General features: G+C 37.9%; 1 protein-coding gene across 3 annotated transcripts in view; it reads left to right on the forward strand.

The window, feature by feature from the left end:
• Positions 1 to 17,191, forward strand: part of GK5 (glycerol kinase 5) — an 84,883-nt gene that overhangs the window by 34,421 nt on the left and 33,271 nt on the right. For all 3 annotated transcript variants that reach the window (XM_065942851.1, XM_065942852.1, XM_065942853.1), the window contains 6 exons: positions 638 to 731; positions 5,710 to 5,841; positions 14,519 to 14,594; positions 15,118 to 15,179; positions 15,262 to 15,335; positions 15,531 to 15,591. In XM_065942851.1, coding sequence (XP_065798923.1) covers positions 638 to 731; positions 5,710 to 5,841; positions 14,519 to 14,594; positions 15,118 to 15,179; positions 15,262 to 15,335; positions 15,531 to 15,591 — 499 coding nt within the window. The remainder of the gene's footprint in view (positions 1 to 637; positions 732 to 5,709; positions 5,842 to 14,518; positions 14,595 to 15,117; positions 15,180 to 15,261; positions 15,336 to 15,530; positions 15,592 to 17,191) is intronic.

Raw genomic sequence — 17,191 nt, forward strand, 5'->3', positions numbered from 1 at the left:
CACGCCAGGCCTCCCTGTCCATCAGCAACTCCCAGAGTCCACCCAAACCCATGTCCATTGAGTCGGTGATGCCATCCAACCATCTCATCCTCCGTCATCCCCTTCTCCTCCTGCCCTCAATCTTTCCCAGCATCAGGGTCTTTTCAAATGAGTCAGCTCTTCACACCAGGTAGTCAAAGTATTGGAGTTTCAGCTTCAACATCAGTCCTTCCAATGAGCACCCAGGACTGATCTCCTGTAGGTACAGTTTTTATCTGATTGTGTACATCAAGATAAGTACAATGAAAGGAAAAAGCATTGGCTTCTTTTTCTTGCTTTTAAAGTTGTATCAGCATCTTTAAAGATGTTTCGTCAGTTTTGCTTTGTTTTTGGAAGCATTGTCGTGCTTCAAAAAGGATAGCTTTTTGGATAGAATCTGATTGAAAATTTTTTGCTATATATCACGTAATTGTTACAAAATGTGCTCAATTTGTCAAATCAAAAAGAAGAGACATTCAGAGAGCCCCACCTAGTTAAATCATATGTTGAAATTACAGTTTGGCCTCTAAATTTGTTTCCTCTTATGGCGGCAGATCTTTTAAATAATGTAGTCACTGATGTATAATGAGTCTCAAAATACTGTTTCCATCTTTCTTAGGAAAACAGGAAAGCATTTCCACAACTTCATTAGTTGGCAAGACCTAAGAGCTATTGAACTTGTAAAATCTTGGAATAATTCTCTGTTAATGAAGGTAATCTTTTCCTTATGTTCTGTGATTTGGATGTTACTGTTTTTCCTGTATATATTCTTTAGCTGTATGCTGAATTATATAATCTACTGATGATGTTTTAGGACATTAAGAAGAGAATACACACATGCACACTCCCATACTAGTGAAATTTAATAGAAGTTACCCAGAAGTACGTGTGGTGGGTTGAAGTGCTTAACAGCTGCTCTTCATGAAGTCCTGAGGAGGTTTGGGGTGGGCCAGAGGTTCACAAGTTATTGAAAATGCATTTTTATTCCTGGAGAAATAGAAAAAATACAGACTGTGTCCAGAAATAGGTACAGACCATGTCCAGATTTTATCATCTGGACATAGCTATAAAAGTGGAGAATGGATGTCGGGGTAGATAACCAGCTGACTGCGTGACTGCTGCAGTCTTTCAGCATGATGCCGGGCATGTGGTGGGGCAGTGACAGCGCTGGTAACGACAGCGGCAGCAGTTGGCGATATGTCCCTCAGAAGTGTGAGATTTCTGAGTTAAAGAGGAAGGCAGATTTCCAGCTCCTCACATGTGGTGATACCTGCAATGTTTGGTCTTATAACCAAGACCAAATATTATTATATTATATTATACCAAATATTAATTATAAGACTAACTATGCAATATTGATTATTTTAAAGCTTCCAATACCACAGAGTTAAATGCTTTCTCAGCTAGGCTGCCCTTACCAGATGACGTATAGGGGAGTGTCTGGAACATCAGGTTTCCTTGATAGGTGTTTGAAGACATTAATTTTATATGAAAAGCAAGTCCAAATATTGGGTTGGCCAAAAAGTTTGTTTGGCTTTTTCATAACATCATGTGGGAAAGCCAAACCAACTTTTTGGCCAACCCAACATATTATAAATATGACAGTAATACATGAATGAAGCATATCTGCTGTAATCTCACCCACACTGATTTTTTTTGTTAGTTTAATATATAAAAATGTATTTGCCCTTAATAGCTTGTGAAGCTGAATATCAGAGATGCTGTTTACAGAAAGACAGAGCAAGGGTGTTGAAAGTGGTTAGAAGAAAATGTTGTGAACTTTGGTATAATTTAAAATTGTGCTGTTTATAATGTGCAGTGTTATACTTTAACATATAATTTTAGTTTTTAATCAGTAAATTCATTAGACATTCCTTAAGTTGGTCACTGAAGTGTTTAAAATGTTTATGCCTTTGAAAATAAATTGTGAAAACTTTTATTTCTGTAGAATAAGCCCCAAATCTCAAGTCGTGACATAAAATTGGCATCAAGCACAAAACTGAACATTTAAAGGACTTTAGCTACTTGATACTGAACATGTCTATGATGTAACTTTCGGCCTCTCCTAGCAGAGAAATGCATGCAAACAGATTCTTAAGAGTTTAGCACACAAAATTGCAGAGCTGGTCCTGCTGAAGGAACCCTACCCTGTAATTGTCCTTTTCCAGATGCTTCTGGTGACAACAGTGATGGAAGTTCTTGGAAATGTTTAGGGAGAATATGCCAGAGCTGGCACCAAGGCCATGAGTTTAGCCACCACTGCCCCCAGGCAAAGTGATGACGTCATTGAGGCATGGTGGCCATCTCCTGGCACCATTTTCCTCCAGACACCCACGCTTCTTCTCACTGTGGTCCTGATTCTTGCCTAATGGCTGCTAAGGCTTTTCTTTGCTTTTAGCATAAAATCCTAACTTCTTATCATAGTTTGACCCTGACCTTTTTCCAGACCCCGCTCTCCCTGAAGCTGCTAAGAGTTAGGCTCCAGCTTTGCCAGCCCTCGAGCCCTTTCTCGCCCTAAAGCCCTCATACCTGCAAGGGACTCCCTCCACCATCATGGCTGAACTCTTCTCATCCTTCAGGGCTCCGCTCACCGTCCCCTCCTCTGTGGGCGCCCTTCTCTGTCATCTTGTTTATAGCAGCATCCCCTGCCTCCAGTCCAATGTTTATTACTGTACTTTCTTTCACAATAGTCATCAAACTTCAAAGATCTAACACACATTTCTTAACTGAAGTCTTAATTGAGACAATTGTAGATTCACATGCAGTTGTAAGAAATAATACAGAGATCCCTTGTATGTTTTACAGTTTCTCTTAAGTGGTAACATTTCACAAAACTATAGCATAATATTAAACCAGAATATTGACATTAATATATTCCATAGATCTTATTCAGATTTCCCCAGTTTTACTTGTACTCATTTCTGTTTATAGGTGTATGTGTTTTAGTGTCTATGGTTTTTACTGTACCTTCATTTACCTGACACCACAGTCAAGGCACTGAATACTTTCATCACTACAAGGATCACTCATGCTGCTTTTTTATAACCACATCTGCCTCTCTCTTGCGTTCCTCTCCACCCTCTCCTGTCCCTAGCTCATTGCAACCACTAACCTGTGCTTCATTACAAATTTTTCTCGTTTCAAAAATGTGAGACATGTGGCATCATGCCGCATAACCTTTTTGAATCTGGGTCATTTTTCGCTTAGTATGATTCCCTGGAGAACACAAGTTGTTACATGTGTCAGTAGCTCCTCTCTGCTTAATTGCCAAGTTTTATTCATGTGCCACCTGTTGAGGGACATCTGTGCTAGATTCAGTTTGGGACTGTTACCGATAAAGCTGTTATGAACATTTGCTTATGGGGTTTTCTGCGAGCATAAGTTTTCGTTTCTCTGAGATAAGTACCCGAAGAGGATGACTGCTAGAATATAGGGTAATTGTGTATTTTGTTTATAAGAAAATAAGTGCTGTACTTCTTTTTCAGAGTGGTTTTACCATTTACATTTCCACCATCAGTGTATGAGTTATAAGATGTATATTCTCTCTAATTTTGAAAAGAATGACTTTTAAAGTGAAAGTTGCCCAGTCGTGTCTGACTCTTTGCTATCCCACAGACTATACAGTCCATGAAATTCTCCAGACCAGAATACTGGAGTGTGGTAGCCTTTCCCTCCTCCAGGGGATCTTCCCAACCCAGGGATCAAATCCAGGTCTACCACATTGAGGGTGGATTCTTTACCAGCTGAACCTCAAGGGAAGCCCAAGAATACTGGAGTGGGTAGCCTATCCCTTCTTCAGGGGATCTTCCCAACCCAGGAATTGAACCGGGGTCTCCTGAATTGCAGGCGGATTCTTTACCAACTGAACTGTCAGGGAAGCCTGATGATTTTTAAACAGGATGCATCAGGGATTTTTTTGTCATTTTAACCGTGAATTATATCTTAGCATTATGTCATAATGTAACTTACAGCATTTTTTCTTATTTAGTAGTACATTAAATAGGGGCTCATTATAGAACCATTGTATTCTTGGATGATCTCATTTATTGATTTGATTACTTATTTACCTGTCTCTTCCTGCTAGAATGTAAATTTCAAGAAGACGGGGATTCTGCCTGTTGTTTGGTCTATTTTCTCAGGGCCTTAGCACTGTTCTTGGGACTTGGAAGGCACTCAATAAATAGTTGTTAAGTATATGAACAAAGGAAATAGCAACCCACTCCAGTACTCTTACCTGGAAAATCCCATGGACGGAGGAGCCTGGTAGGCTACAGTCCATGGGATCGGAAAGAGTCGGATACGACGGAGCAACTTCACTTTCACATGAACAAAAGTGTTCATTGTTTGTATGTTGATTAAAAGTGCAGGTGTTAGAAGTCTTAATATTTTTGGTGTGCCCCCACCAAAGTATCTACATTTTAATAGAAGATCCCTGACGGATCCCAAATCTAAGTTTTTATAGAGAAAAATCTAGTTGCTTGTAGAGGAAGAACTTACTTCAGTTTGAAGCATTTCTTAACATATAACACATCAGAAAGAGGATTATTAAATACTTTTAAAAAAGCTCTTATATTTAATAAGTAATGTAAAGCACAGAAGGTCAGAGTGTGGAAGGTTGGAGTACTGAACAGGGTGAAAAGGAGGGTACAACTTCTAGTTATAAGATGAATAAGATCTGGGAATCTAACATGTAATGTGATGACTATAGTTAATAATTCTATATTGTATAACTGAAATTTGCTAAGGGAGTAGAACTTAAATGCTCTCATCAAAAAGCAAGAAAAGGTGGAAAAAATTGAAGTCTATTTGTTAAAAAAAAAATGAAGAACAAAACTGTAATGAGAGAACTGAGTCTACATGTTTATTGATTGATGTCTTATGTTAAAAATGAAAGAAAAATAAATTTGTATTTCTATTTTAAATAAATCAAAATCTTTCAATGTCTTTTGGGGAGGAGTAGGAATAACAGAGGAAAATATGCAAGTAGATAAATTCTCTATAATTGAATTTTTTGTAAAACATCAGTTTCAGAAGTTTGAGTCGTCCATCTGCATCCTTGTCATTAGGTAGCAGGATACGTGTTTATTTTGTTGTTTTGGGGGGTTTTTTAGTATGTCTTACAAACCTTAAAACTCGATGCTAGTTTTTTGTATAAGACTTTTTTTTTTTTCCAATTAAAGATTTTGCATACTAAGAAGTAAATGTAAAACTGTATATTTCATCTTCAATCATTAGAGAAATATAAATAGTATATTTAAATAAAATAATTCATCCCAAATTTTAAACACATGTGTAGGGAAACTTCCCTTCTGGGTTAATACTAAGTTGATTAAAAATATATTTCTAATAGAAAAATAGCCTTTTCCCTTGACTCTCTTGCTTTACTTCCATAGTTAAAAAATAGGTAAAGAGGTAAAAAATAACCATTTTTTTAAACTATTTTTTAGAAGGTTTTTGTAAGTACTTGAGCCTCTAATGTTCTAAAGATATTCATGGTGTGTCACGTTTCATATTTTAGACTGCAAGTTGTCCTCGGGGTGCTTTGCTTGATTTCCTGTGTGCTGAGGACACTTAGAAAGAGTTAAAGAAGTCGTTTGCTGTTGAGTTTGTTTGCATGTGTATAGAATTGATATAGAAACATCAAATGCCACTAAACACATTTTTCTAAAATATCTTTTTTTTAAAAAATAGCTCATTCACAGTTCCTGCCGAGTACTGCACTTTTTCACTAGAAGTAAACAATTTCTAGCAGCCAGTTTGTTCACTTTCACAACTCAGCATGTTTCTTTGAGATTGGCCTGGATTTTGCAGAACCTGACTGAGGTAAGGAAAGATTTTGTGTGTGTGTGTGTGTGTGTGTGTGTGTGTGTCTGTGTGTGTGTGTGTGTTTGAGGGATGAAAAAAATTGAAAGAATAAGGATATTAGTTTGATTATTTGAGGGAAAATTGTTTCTACCACATTGGGATGGAAGACAAGGAATCTTTAAATATTTCTTTAAACCATTTTTATGGTGAATCATGTCACATATAGAAAAGTAAATGAACTAAAATGTACCTACCACTCAGTGATATTTTGTGGAGCAAACATCTGTTTAACACTACTTGAATCAAGAAATAGAACACTGTGGCACTGTGTGTTACATTTTCTTTCCATTTTTGTAATTTACATGTTTATTCCTCGGCACTACACTTAGCTTTCTTTGCTGGAATATTTTCGAACTTTGTAAATGGATTCATACAGTGTTTATTCTTTTGTGTCTGACTCCTTTTGCTTAGTGTTATATTTGTGAAATATACCCACATTGTGTGTAAATTAATTTTCTCATATTCTCATTGCTATTTAGTGTTCAGCATATGATTTTACCATGGTGTATGTATCCATTCTGTTCATGTACATTTGTGTTATTTCCAGTCTGGGGCCATTATGAATAATGCTGTGTATTTCTATTGCTGTAAATGTATTTCTATTGCATCTATACATGGGAATGGAATTTTTTAGGGCATAAAGGTGTATATATATTTTCACCTTTAGTGGATAATATCAAATGTTTTTCCACTTTTTGTCAGTTTACACACCCCTCAGCAGTGAGTGAGAAAGTTTATAATTTCATTTACCATCATAATTGATAGTATCAGTCTTTAATTTTAGCCATTTTGGTGGGTGGGGTGGTGATATTTCATTGTGGTTTTAGACTAGATTAAAAAAATGAAATCAAACTGTGTGCTGTGTTACAGGAGACATACTTCAGACCAAAAAAACAGATCAGTTAAGGTTAAATGGGGACTTCCCTTGTGGTCTAGAGGGAGTTAGAGTTCTAGGCTTTCACTTCTGGGGTCCAGATTCAGTCCCTGATCAGCATGCCCCTCCCAAAAAAAGAAAATGCAAAAGTCTAATAAATGAGTCAAAATGACACTTAAATAAAAGAGTAAATGGATGGAATCTACTATACAGAACAGACTCACAGACATATAGAAGACAGACTTATGATTGCCAAGGGACAGAGGGAGTTGTTGAGGGAAGGATTGAGAGTCTGAGATTAGCTGATGCAAAGTAGAATATATAGGATGACAAGGACTTACTCTGTAGCACACAGAGCTACAATCAATATTCTGTGATAAACTATAATGGAAAAAATATGAAAAAGTATATATACATATATAATTGAATCATTCCGCTATATAGCAGAAATTTATACAACAATGTGAATCAGCTATACCTCAGTGAAGTATTTTTTTAAAAAGTCAATGGATAGAAAAGATGTCCATGAAAACAGCAACCATAAGCTAAGTGACTATGCTAATATTAGATTAAACAGACTTTAAAAACAAATAAAAATTTTACTAAAGATAAAGAAGAGCATTTTATAATAAGTCAATCCATCGGAAATATACAACAGTTACAAACTTGTATGCACCTAATAACAGTGTTCTAAAATACAGGAACAAAAACTGGCAGAACCAAAAGTGAAAATAAACAATTCCCATCAGTGGTAGTTGGAGATGTCAGTACCTCACTTCAATAATTGGTAGAACAGCTGGAGAGAAGATCAATAAAGAAACAGAAAACTTGAACAATAGCATAAACTAACTAGACCTAATAGACTTTTATAGAAAACTAATAACAGCAGGATATACATTCTTCTTACGTGTGTATGGAAGCTTCTCTAGGATAGACTATATTCTACACCATAATACAGTCTCAGTACAGAAATTATACAAAGTATTTCTATGACTATAAAGGAATGAAATTTGAAATAAATAATAGGAAGTTGGGAAGTTCAAAACTATGTGGAAATTAAACAAAGCAATTGAAATAATCAGTTAAAAAAAGAAATCCCAAGAGAAATTAGAAAATATTTTGAGATGAATGAAAATGAATGAAAACATAGTATACCAAAATGTGATGTAGTAAGAATAGTGTTTACAGGGAAATATTGATTAAGACTATATTACATAGAGAGACTGCATTAAAACAAATCTAATATTCTATCTTAAGACACTGAAAAAAAAAATGAGCAAACTAAACTCAAACAAGCAGAAGGAAAGTAATATAAAGACTAGAGTGAAAACTGTTCAAATAAAGAATAGAAAAACAGTTGAAAAAAATCAACAGAATCAAAAGTTGGTTTGAAAAGATTAGCTAGACTGACAAAGAAAAAGAAAAAAAAACAAAAAAGAAGATCCAGATAACTAAAATTATGAATGAAAAAGTTAATATTAATTCCAGCTTCACTGAAGTGAAAAGCATTAGACAATACTATGAACAAGTGTATGTCAGCAAATTAGATAACTTTAATAAAAGGGGAAATTTCTTAGAAATGCACAAACTACCCAGACTGATTCAAGAAGATATATGCAAGCTGAATAAATCATTTGTCCTTTAAGAAATTAATACATTTTAATTTCAGAGGAGTTTTAGGTTTACAGAAACCTTGAGCAGAAAGTACAGAGTTTCTATATTCCCCCAATACAGTTTTCCTATTATTAACATTTTGCATTCATATGCTGCATGTTACAATTGATTAATTAATAGTGACACATTATTATAAAGTATTATTGTGATATATCTACAATTACAGTATCATTCACAGTGGTTTCACTGTGCAGATTTTATATGAACATAAATTGTCACCTCATTTGGGTAAATACCTAGGTATGCAATTGCTGGATGATAAGCTAAGAGTAGTTTTAAATTTGTTAAGAAACTGCCAAATTGTCTTCCAAAGTGGTTCTACCTTTTTGCATTCATCCCTATGATGAATGGGAGTTGCTTCATATCCTTGCTAACGTTTGATGTCAGTACTTTGGATTTTAGCTATTCTAATAGTTGTGAGTTTGTGAAGTGGAGAAGGAAATGGCAGCCCACTCCACTATTCTTGCCTGGAGAATCCCATGACAGAGGAATCTGGTGGGCTACAGTCCATGGGCTTACCTGGTGGCTCAGATGGTAAAGCGTCTGCCTGCAATGCGGGAGACCTGGGTTCAATCCCTGGGTTGGAAAGATTCCCTGGAGAAGGAAATGGCAACCCACTCCAGTACTCTTTCCTGGAGAATTCCATGGATGGAGGAGCCTGGTAGGCTACAGTCCGTGGGGTAGCAAAGAGTCAAAGAGTCAGACACGACTGAGGGATTCACTTTCACTTTCACAGTTCATGGGGTTGCAGAGTTGGACATGACTGAGTGACTAACACTGTCAGACACGACTGAGGGATTCACTTTCACTTTCACAGTTCATGAGGTTGCGAAGAGTTGGACATGACTGAGTGACTAACACACAATAGTTGTGAAGTAGTATCTCATTGGCTTAATTTACAATTTCCTAGTAAGATGTGATACAGAAATATGACTCTACTTGTATTTCTTATTCTTTATGTTGATAAGGACCTGCAGGATATATTGACTAGAAAGGATGACTGCAAAGATCCTTTTCTCATCCTGATCTTGAAACAAAAGCTTTCAACATTTCACCATTTAGTATGAATCTATGATAGGTTTTCTTTAGATATTTTTTATCAAATCTAAGGAAATACTCTCCTTTTCCTGTTTGCTAAGATGTTTTGTTATGTGTGGATGCTGACTTTATCAAACACATTTTCTGCACTTATCTCAGCGCAGAACCCGCTTGGGCCTCATGCGTGCATGTGTGCTGAGTTGCTTCAGTCGTATTCAACCATGTCTGACCCCATGGACTATAGCCCACCAGGCTCCTCTGTTCATGGGATTCTCTAGGCAAAAATACTGAAGTGGGTTACCATTCCCTTCTCCAGGGGATCTTCCCAACCCAGGGCTCGAACTCATGTCTCTTACATTGCCTGCATTAGCAGGCGGGTCCTTTACCACTAGTGCCACCTGGGAAGCTTGGGCCTTGTAGGATGTTTTAAATTCATTGCTTGATATCTTGTTGATTTGGAAAACTTATCAACTGTTATCTTCAAGTGTAAATTTCTGCTCCATTCTCCTTGTAAAAGTCTGCTTACATGTATGTTAGATCTTTTGACTAAATCCTTTTTGACTCCTACTCTTTATTACATATTTTACATTCTTTGGGCCTTATTTTGGGTATTTTCATCTAACCTGTCTTCCAACTCTTTTATTATGTCTTTGTTTCTAATACACTATTATTAAAACCCAACCCTTAAGTTCTTAGTTTTTTAGTTTTAGGATTTCTTTCCACCCTCATGCCCCAAATCAGCATGGTATTTTAAAAGTCCATGGCTAGTATCTGTAACTCCTATGGTTTGTTTCTTTCTCCTTCCCACCCTCACCAGCTTCCCCTGCCATAATGTTCTATTGTTTCCTCATATGCCTGATTACTTTGTTATTATTCAGTCACTAAGTCATGTCTGACTCCTTGTGATGCCATGGGCTGCAGTACACCAGGCTTCCCTGTCCTTCACCATCTCCCAGATTTGCTCAAACTCATGTCCATTGAGTAGGTGATGCTGTCCAACTATCTCAGCCTCTGTTGCCCCTTTTCCTCCTGCTTTCAGTCTTTCCCAGCATCAGAGTCTTTTCCAATGAATCAGCTCTTCCCATCAGGTGGCCAAAGTATTGGAGCTTTAGCTTCAGCATCAGTCCTTCTAATGAATATCAGGGTTGATTTCCTTTAGGATTGACTGGTTTGATTTCAGGGTGACTCCTTTCTCAATTTTAAAGCAGTCCATTGTTTCATGTCTGGTTCTAACTGTTGTTTCTTGACCTGCACACGGGTTTCTCAGAAAGCAGATAAGGTGGTCTGGTATTCTCATCTCTAAGAATTTTCCACAGTTTGTTGTGATCCACACAGTCAAAGGCTTTAGCGTAGTCAATGAAGCATAAGTAGATATTTTTCTGGAATTCTCTTGCTTTTTCTGTGATCCAGAGGATGTTGGCAATTTGATCTCTGGTTCCTCGCCTTTTCTAAATCCAGCTTGATTGAAATGATTCAAAGCTGAGATGGAGTTCCTATAAGAAACTTTTAGTTTACCCCTACTCCTAGAGTAGAGTCATTTGGAGTCTTAACCCAGTGTAAAGAGGATTGCTCTTGATCCTCCTGCTTTGGGAAGCCCTGATACCACTCTGTCCCTCGGTAACCTCATGAGGACCTACTGCCTATCAGAGGGGCTGACCCTGAAGTAGTTTTTAAATTAACAAGTGAGTTTACTACCTGGTGGGCATTGTTGCTACTCGCTGAAATACAGACTAACCTTTGGAGACTTGTCTGTTGGTCTAGGGGTTAGGACTGCACTCCCAATGCCAGGGGCACAGATTCAGTCCCTGGTCAGGGAACTAGGATCATGACACATGGCATGGCAAAAAAGAAAGATGCAGATGAACCTTCATCTAATTTGAAACAAATTATAGAATCACAATTTCTAAATTTAAAGTTTCAAATATCATTATTTTACTTTAAGTACTCCATATTTAGGGTTTCCCGGGTGGCTCAGCGGTAAAGAATCCGCCTGCAGTGTAGGAGTCACAGGAGATACAGGTTCAGTCACTGAGTCTGGAAGATCCCCTGGAGGAGGGCATGGCAACCCACTACATATTCTTGCCTGGAGAATCCCATGGACAGAAGAACCCGGGGGGCTACAGTCTAAGGGGTTGCAAAGAGTTGGACATGACTGAAGCAGCTTAGCATGCATGTACACACTCCATATTTAAGTGGTATAATACCTGACTCTTCAAAATACTTGTTATAAGGAATCTACAGATGACTTCTCTTTTTAAAACTTATCCCATTCATCTTCTTTTATTGATCCCTTCTACTATTAAAATACAATTCATTCTTTTTTTTTTAATTTTTAATTTTTCAGTGGGTTTTGTCATACATTGATATGAATCAGCCTTAGAGTTACACGTATTCCCCATCCCGATCCCCCCTCCCACCTCCCTCTCCACCTGATTCCTCTGGGTCTTCCCAGACAATTCATTCTTAAATGTGTTCATTTGTTGTTTTTTTACCTCATTTATTTAGCAAGTTTTTTTGTTTTTTTTTTAACATCTGTTATTTGAAAGGGATGTTCCTAGGTGTTGGAGTTATAAATGTAATCTAATTCCTGCTCTTAAGGAACTTAGGGAATGAATGGTGTTGTGAGGTAATGACTGTATGGAAGATGTCCTTGAATGCTGGGTTGGGCACATCCAGGAAATGCTAGTCTTAAAGGACAAATAAGAGTTAGAGAGATAATCAAGTAGGATTTGGGAAATTGTTTTCCAGTAAGTTAACGATATCTTTACAAGCATGGCAGTTTCTCTGTTAGCTAGTTTAAGGAGGTTTTGATTCTTTTTTTGCTTTGGCAGATTTCTTCTGTGATGTGCCAACTAAGTAATATTTTAGACTTTCAGAGATCCTGAGGATTCCCTCACAACTAGTCCACCACTCTAGCATGAAAGTAGCCATAAATAATACATAAAGAAAGGAGCGTGGCTGTGTTCTGTGTCTGGTAAAACTTTAAGGAAATGAAAAGTTGAATTTCATGTTTTATGTGTCACAAAGTATTCTTTTTGTTTTTTTAACCATTATAAAATTATAAAAGCATTCTTAACTTGTGATACAGAAACAGGCAACTGGTTTGATTTGACATGTGAGCTTTATTGTGCTATATCCCATTTTAGACTTTCTATATTTAGACATATTTGTATATGTAAACTAAAAAATAGATACACTTTTCCTTCATCACAAAAGTAAGCATACTTAGTGTAAAACTAAAGCCTTTCATACTCTATAGTAATTGCTTAGAATTGTTGAGGGTCAATTCTAGAAATTATTTCTCTATATATTAATTTTTATAAAAAATGGGATGATACTGTGTTTAGTGATTGGTACTTGATCATGCACTTAATAATTTATCCTTTTTGAACTGTCGGGTGAGTGTATGCTCCTCGGTTCTGTCTCGTCACAACAAAGATTTGGAGCAATGGACATTAAAACCCTCGGCGCATCACAGCTCTCGGGTCTTGGACAGACTGTGTTATAGCTCTTAGACAAATCAGTTACAGCTCTATTTTATTTAGAAGATAGTAGGAGAATCCATTCTCGAAGCGTGAGGGCATGCCAACCCAAAGACACTAAGAGAAGAGAGTGGGGGAGTGTGCCAGCATATGGGAGAGAGAGGGGGAGAGAGAGAGAGAGAAAGAGCACACACTTTGTCTCTCAATGAATTTTTGCAATGAGACATCAGAGCCTGAGCTTCATTAGGTCCTGAAGCCAGGCATCCTGGGTTTTGGCCGAGCTCGAGTCCCAGGAGGTAGCTGAAGGACAGGAGAAAAAAGCAGTGGGAGAAACGTGCCAAGAAATCCCCTTCATAGCCTGCTGGAAAATCTGCTAAATTTCTGACCTATGCTCATAGTTTTCATTGGCCTGATCCTTGGCACAGAGAAGAATAAGGACAGAAGAACCCCTACCTGCTTGGGTCACAGCTACTGGGGCTCAGCAGATAGTGCCTTTGGGACATACCAAAGAGTAGCCTCTCCAGAGTCCCTCAATTGCGCCCACTGCCGCCCATCTTTTCACGGGGGGGTTCAAGGAAACAAGAAATGAGAGATTGTAAAGGACTTAAGATTTCGTTAGGCATATGTCCCTCCAGCCATAGGAGCAAGGACCTCCTACCTTAACCAGAAGTCTTCTGGAATCAGGCTGAGTCGCGTGAGCTTTCTGCTGAGTTCGTTTTTCGTTTTTTGCTCTCCTGGTCTCCAGCACGATGGGCCTCTTGTCACTTCCCTTGCGCTGGGTTTTCTTCGCATTCCGCTTCTACCTCAGGAGCTTTGGCAGAGGTGGGCTCCTGCTGTGCTTGGCCTCCTCCTTGAGGGGCCCCCACCGAGGTTGTCTCAGTCAGGTTAAACCTGAGTCATGGCACCATGGGTGTCAGGCAAGTGTATGCTCCTCAGTGGCGAGTGTATGCTCCTCGGTTCTGTCTCGTCACAACAAAGATTTGGAGCGATGGACATTAAAGCCCTTAGCACGTCACAGCTCTCGGGTCTTGGACAAACGTGTTACAGCTTTTAGACAAAGCAGTATTACAGCTCTATTTTATTTAGAAGATAGCAGGAGAATCCATGCTCGAAGCACAAGGGCATGCCAACCCAAAGACGTGAAGAGAAGAGAGTGGGGGAGCACACCAGTGCGTGGGAGAGAGAGGGGGAGGGGGAGAGAGAGAGAGCGTGAGAGCGAGAGCGAGAGCGAGAGCGAGAGCGAGAGCGAGAGCGAGAGAGAGAGAGAGAGAGAGAGAGAGAGAGAGAGAGCGCGCTTGTGGTGGGGGGCGGGGGAAGAGCCCTTTGGTTCCTCTTTTTATATGTTTTGCCCTCCCCCTGGGCCTACCCTATGCAAATTGGGCTACCCAGGAGTGCTGTTTGTTCTACCTGAAGTCCTCACTCCGGTCCTCCGACCTTCCTTTGACCTTCCTTTGTTCTATTTTCGCGGGCTTTTCCCTTCCTTGTCTTTTAGCCACCGCCGTTTTGGACTCCTGTTTCCTACTCTAACTACCTAACAGAACTGATCGTGTGCTGTTGTGTTTTCAAGGTGCGAAAGGCAGTGGAAGAAGAAAATTGCTGCTTTGGGACTGTTGATACCTGGTTGTTACATAAGCTCACAAAAGGTAAAGGTGATTTGATAGTTCTGCTCAAGAAACTGGAATTTGACTGATAGAAATCAATCATCTTAAAGAAGTGAAAGTTTTAAACTTTTTCCCCCATATCCCAGACATCCTGTTTTCTTTTGGGACCCTAGTAACTTCCTGTTACAGTAAAGCTAGATTAGTTTCAGATATTTTCTAAGAGAAGAGTGATTTTTAAATTGTGATGACACCTCAAACATAAGGCTGAGAACCCTGGTAAGACTTGAGTTCAATACCGAATCTGCTTCTTTGCAACTATACCTAGAGTACATATAGCTGTAGGTAATCACATTGCTTCTCTGAGCCCCTTTCCTCATCTTTAAACTAGGAATCATGATCTGACAATGTGCCTAAAGGTGTTAAACAGGAAATTACTTTGGAGACTTTGCACTGGAAATGCGCATTTGAAATGAATTTGAGAGCAGGCAAGGTTGAGACTGCTAAGGATATGGGTGTAGATTGACATTACCTGATAATAAATAGATCATTTCCAATGTAAATTTAGGTTCTGAATTTGCCACGGATTTTTCAAATGCCAGCACAACTGGACTTTTTGATCCATATGAGGTGAAATTTTTTCCCCTTCTTTTTGAATCACCAATTTTTGTGTAATTTAGCTAGAATTCTGATGACATGTTTTTATGCCCAGATGTGTTGGAGCAAGATCATTACCTCCCTGCTTTCAATCCCGCTCTCTCTCCTGCCTCCTGTGAAGGATACGAGGTAATAATGAAAATCAGATATAGAAACCAGCAAAATTGTCCCTGAATTCACCTTGCCTTTGTGGGGAAAAGCATTTTATCATTATTACACCTCCAAGGTGCTTGTATGTTCATTATGTAACTTTTCGGCTATGCTTAATTTTAGAATTAATATTTCTAGAGCTGTAACTTACTTTTTAATCTATTTTATTTGAAGCCACAATTTTGGATCAGTAGATGAAGAGATATTTGGTGTGCCTATACCAATAGTGGCCTTGGTAAGTAGAAAACTTGAGGTTTTTCCTTGTATAGTATAAACTAAATGAATATCTGTGAATAGTTGGGTTTAGTTTAAGAAACACAAACATCCTTGCATAATAGAGTGTCTTTTCTCTTTTTAAGTTAAAGGGCCCTGAATATAATCAGAAGGATTCTGTTTTCTGCAGAAGGGACCGATGGGCTAGTGTTCTATCATGGAAATTCTTCATAAGTTTTCCTGACTTCTGTATATGTCGTTTTTCAGAAAAGTACTATGTTAAATTTTTAGAAAATGTATTCTGAGTAAAATATAAACCAGGGTGGTTTATATTTGATATTCTGAGATAGAAAGCAGTGATAGGGCCAATGCTTAATTTATATTCAATATAATGAGAAACTGTGAGAGGGCAATTAAAATAAAGAAGACAAATATTTGCATTTTATTTTTTATTATTTTTTAAAGTGTATTTACATTTTATAAAACCCTTCGTCTACTGAGACAGTAAAGAATCTGTGGATGAGTGAAAAATTAGCTGTTTCTGGTTTTTGAGGTTTCTTTGTTTCTTTTTAGCAATTAATTAATTAATTTGGCTGTGCCAGATCTTAGCTGATACATGCGGGATCTTTAGTTGTGGCATGTGAACTCCTTGTAACATGTGGGATCTAGTTTCCTGATTAGGGATCAAACCCAGGCCCACTGCATTGCGAGCATAGTCGTAGCCACTGGACCACCAGTAAAGTCCCTGGGGTTTCTTTCTTGACTATAGAGACTCAGGCCTTGCTTTTAATTTCCTGTAACAGTTTAAGAAGGAGGTATAGAACATCTGACCCTAGATAGACAATCACTCCAGTAAGTGAAGGAGTCAAGTGAGGGGAGGGGAATTTAATTCTCAAATTACAAATTCCTTGGAGAAGATCAGTCTTATTCAACTCAGAGTAGGCTCAGGTTTAGATTAAGGTATGGCTAGAAAACTTATTGATTAGTGGAAAGCATTCTTCATGTGAGTTTTGGTTCTTAAAATATTGCTGTGTATATATATTAAATATATCTACATGTAGTTACATTAGCAAAATGTTATAGGGAGTTCCCTGGTGACCTGGTAGTTAGGATTTGACACTTTCACTGTCATGGCTGGAGTTCAATTTCTGATTAGGGGACTGAGATCCCACAAGCCATGTGTTGTGACCAAAAAAAAAGTTATAATTTTTCTTTTTAACAAAAATGCATGGTTGGGAAATATATGGTTTTAACCTACATCTACTTATTCACCTATGCTACTTCTTAAAAGGGAAATTTGTGTGGTCTGTTATTTTGACTAATGAATGAAGGTGCTTGCAAGTTGCAAATGACCAACCTTAGCTGTTTTTTCTGCACATATTTTATTCTGACTTTTGTTATTAAGATTATTCTTATGATCCTTCAAAGTGGTCAAGTAGATTGCCCACTAAAAATTCCCGAGACATGTTAGTTTTGCACATAATGTTATAGTCCTAGGGAGACTCCTGTTATATAGTTGTTGCTATGTTCTCACCAGGGAGTTTGTTTAAAGGAAAAAGAAAAAAAGGAAAGAAAATATTGAACCATGAGACTGTAGTGAGTAAGACAGTAGGATACAGTGA

The sequence above is a fragment of the Muntiacus reevesi genome, chromosome 8 (assembly GCF_963930625.1).
Source record: "Muntiacus reevesi chromosome 8, mMunRee1.1, whole genome shotgun sequence".
Classification (NCBI taxonomy): Eukaryota; Metazoa; Chordata; class Mammalia; order Artiodactyla; family Cervidae; genus Muntiacus; species Muntiacus reevesi.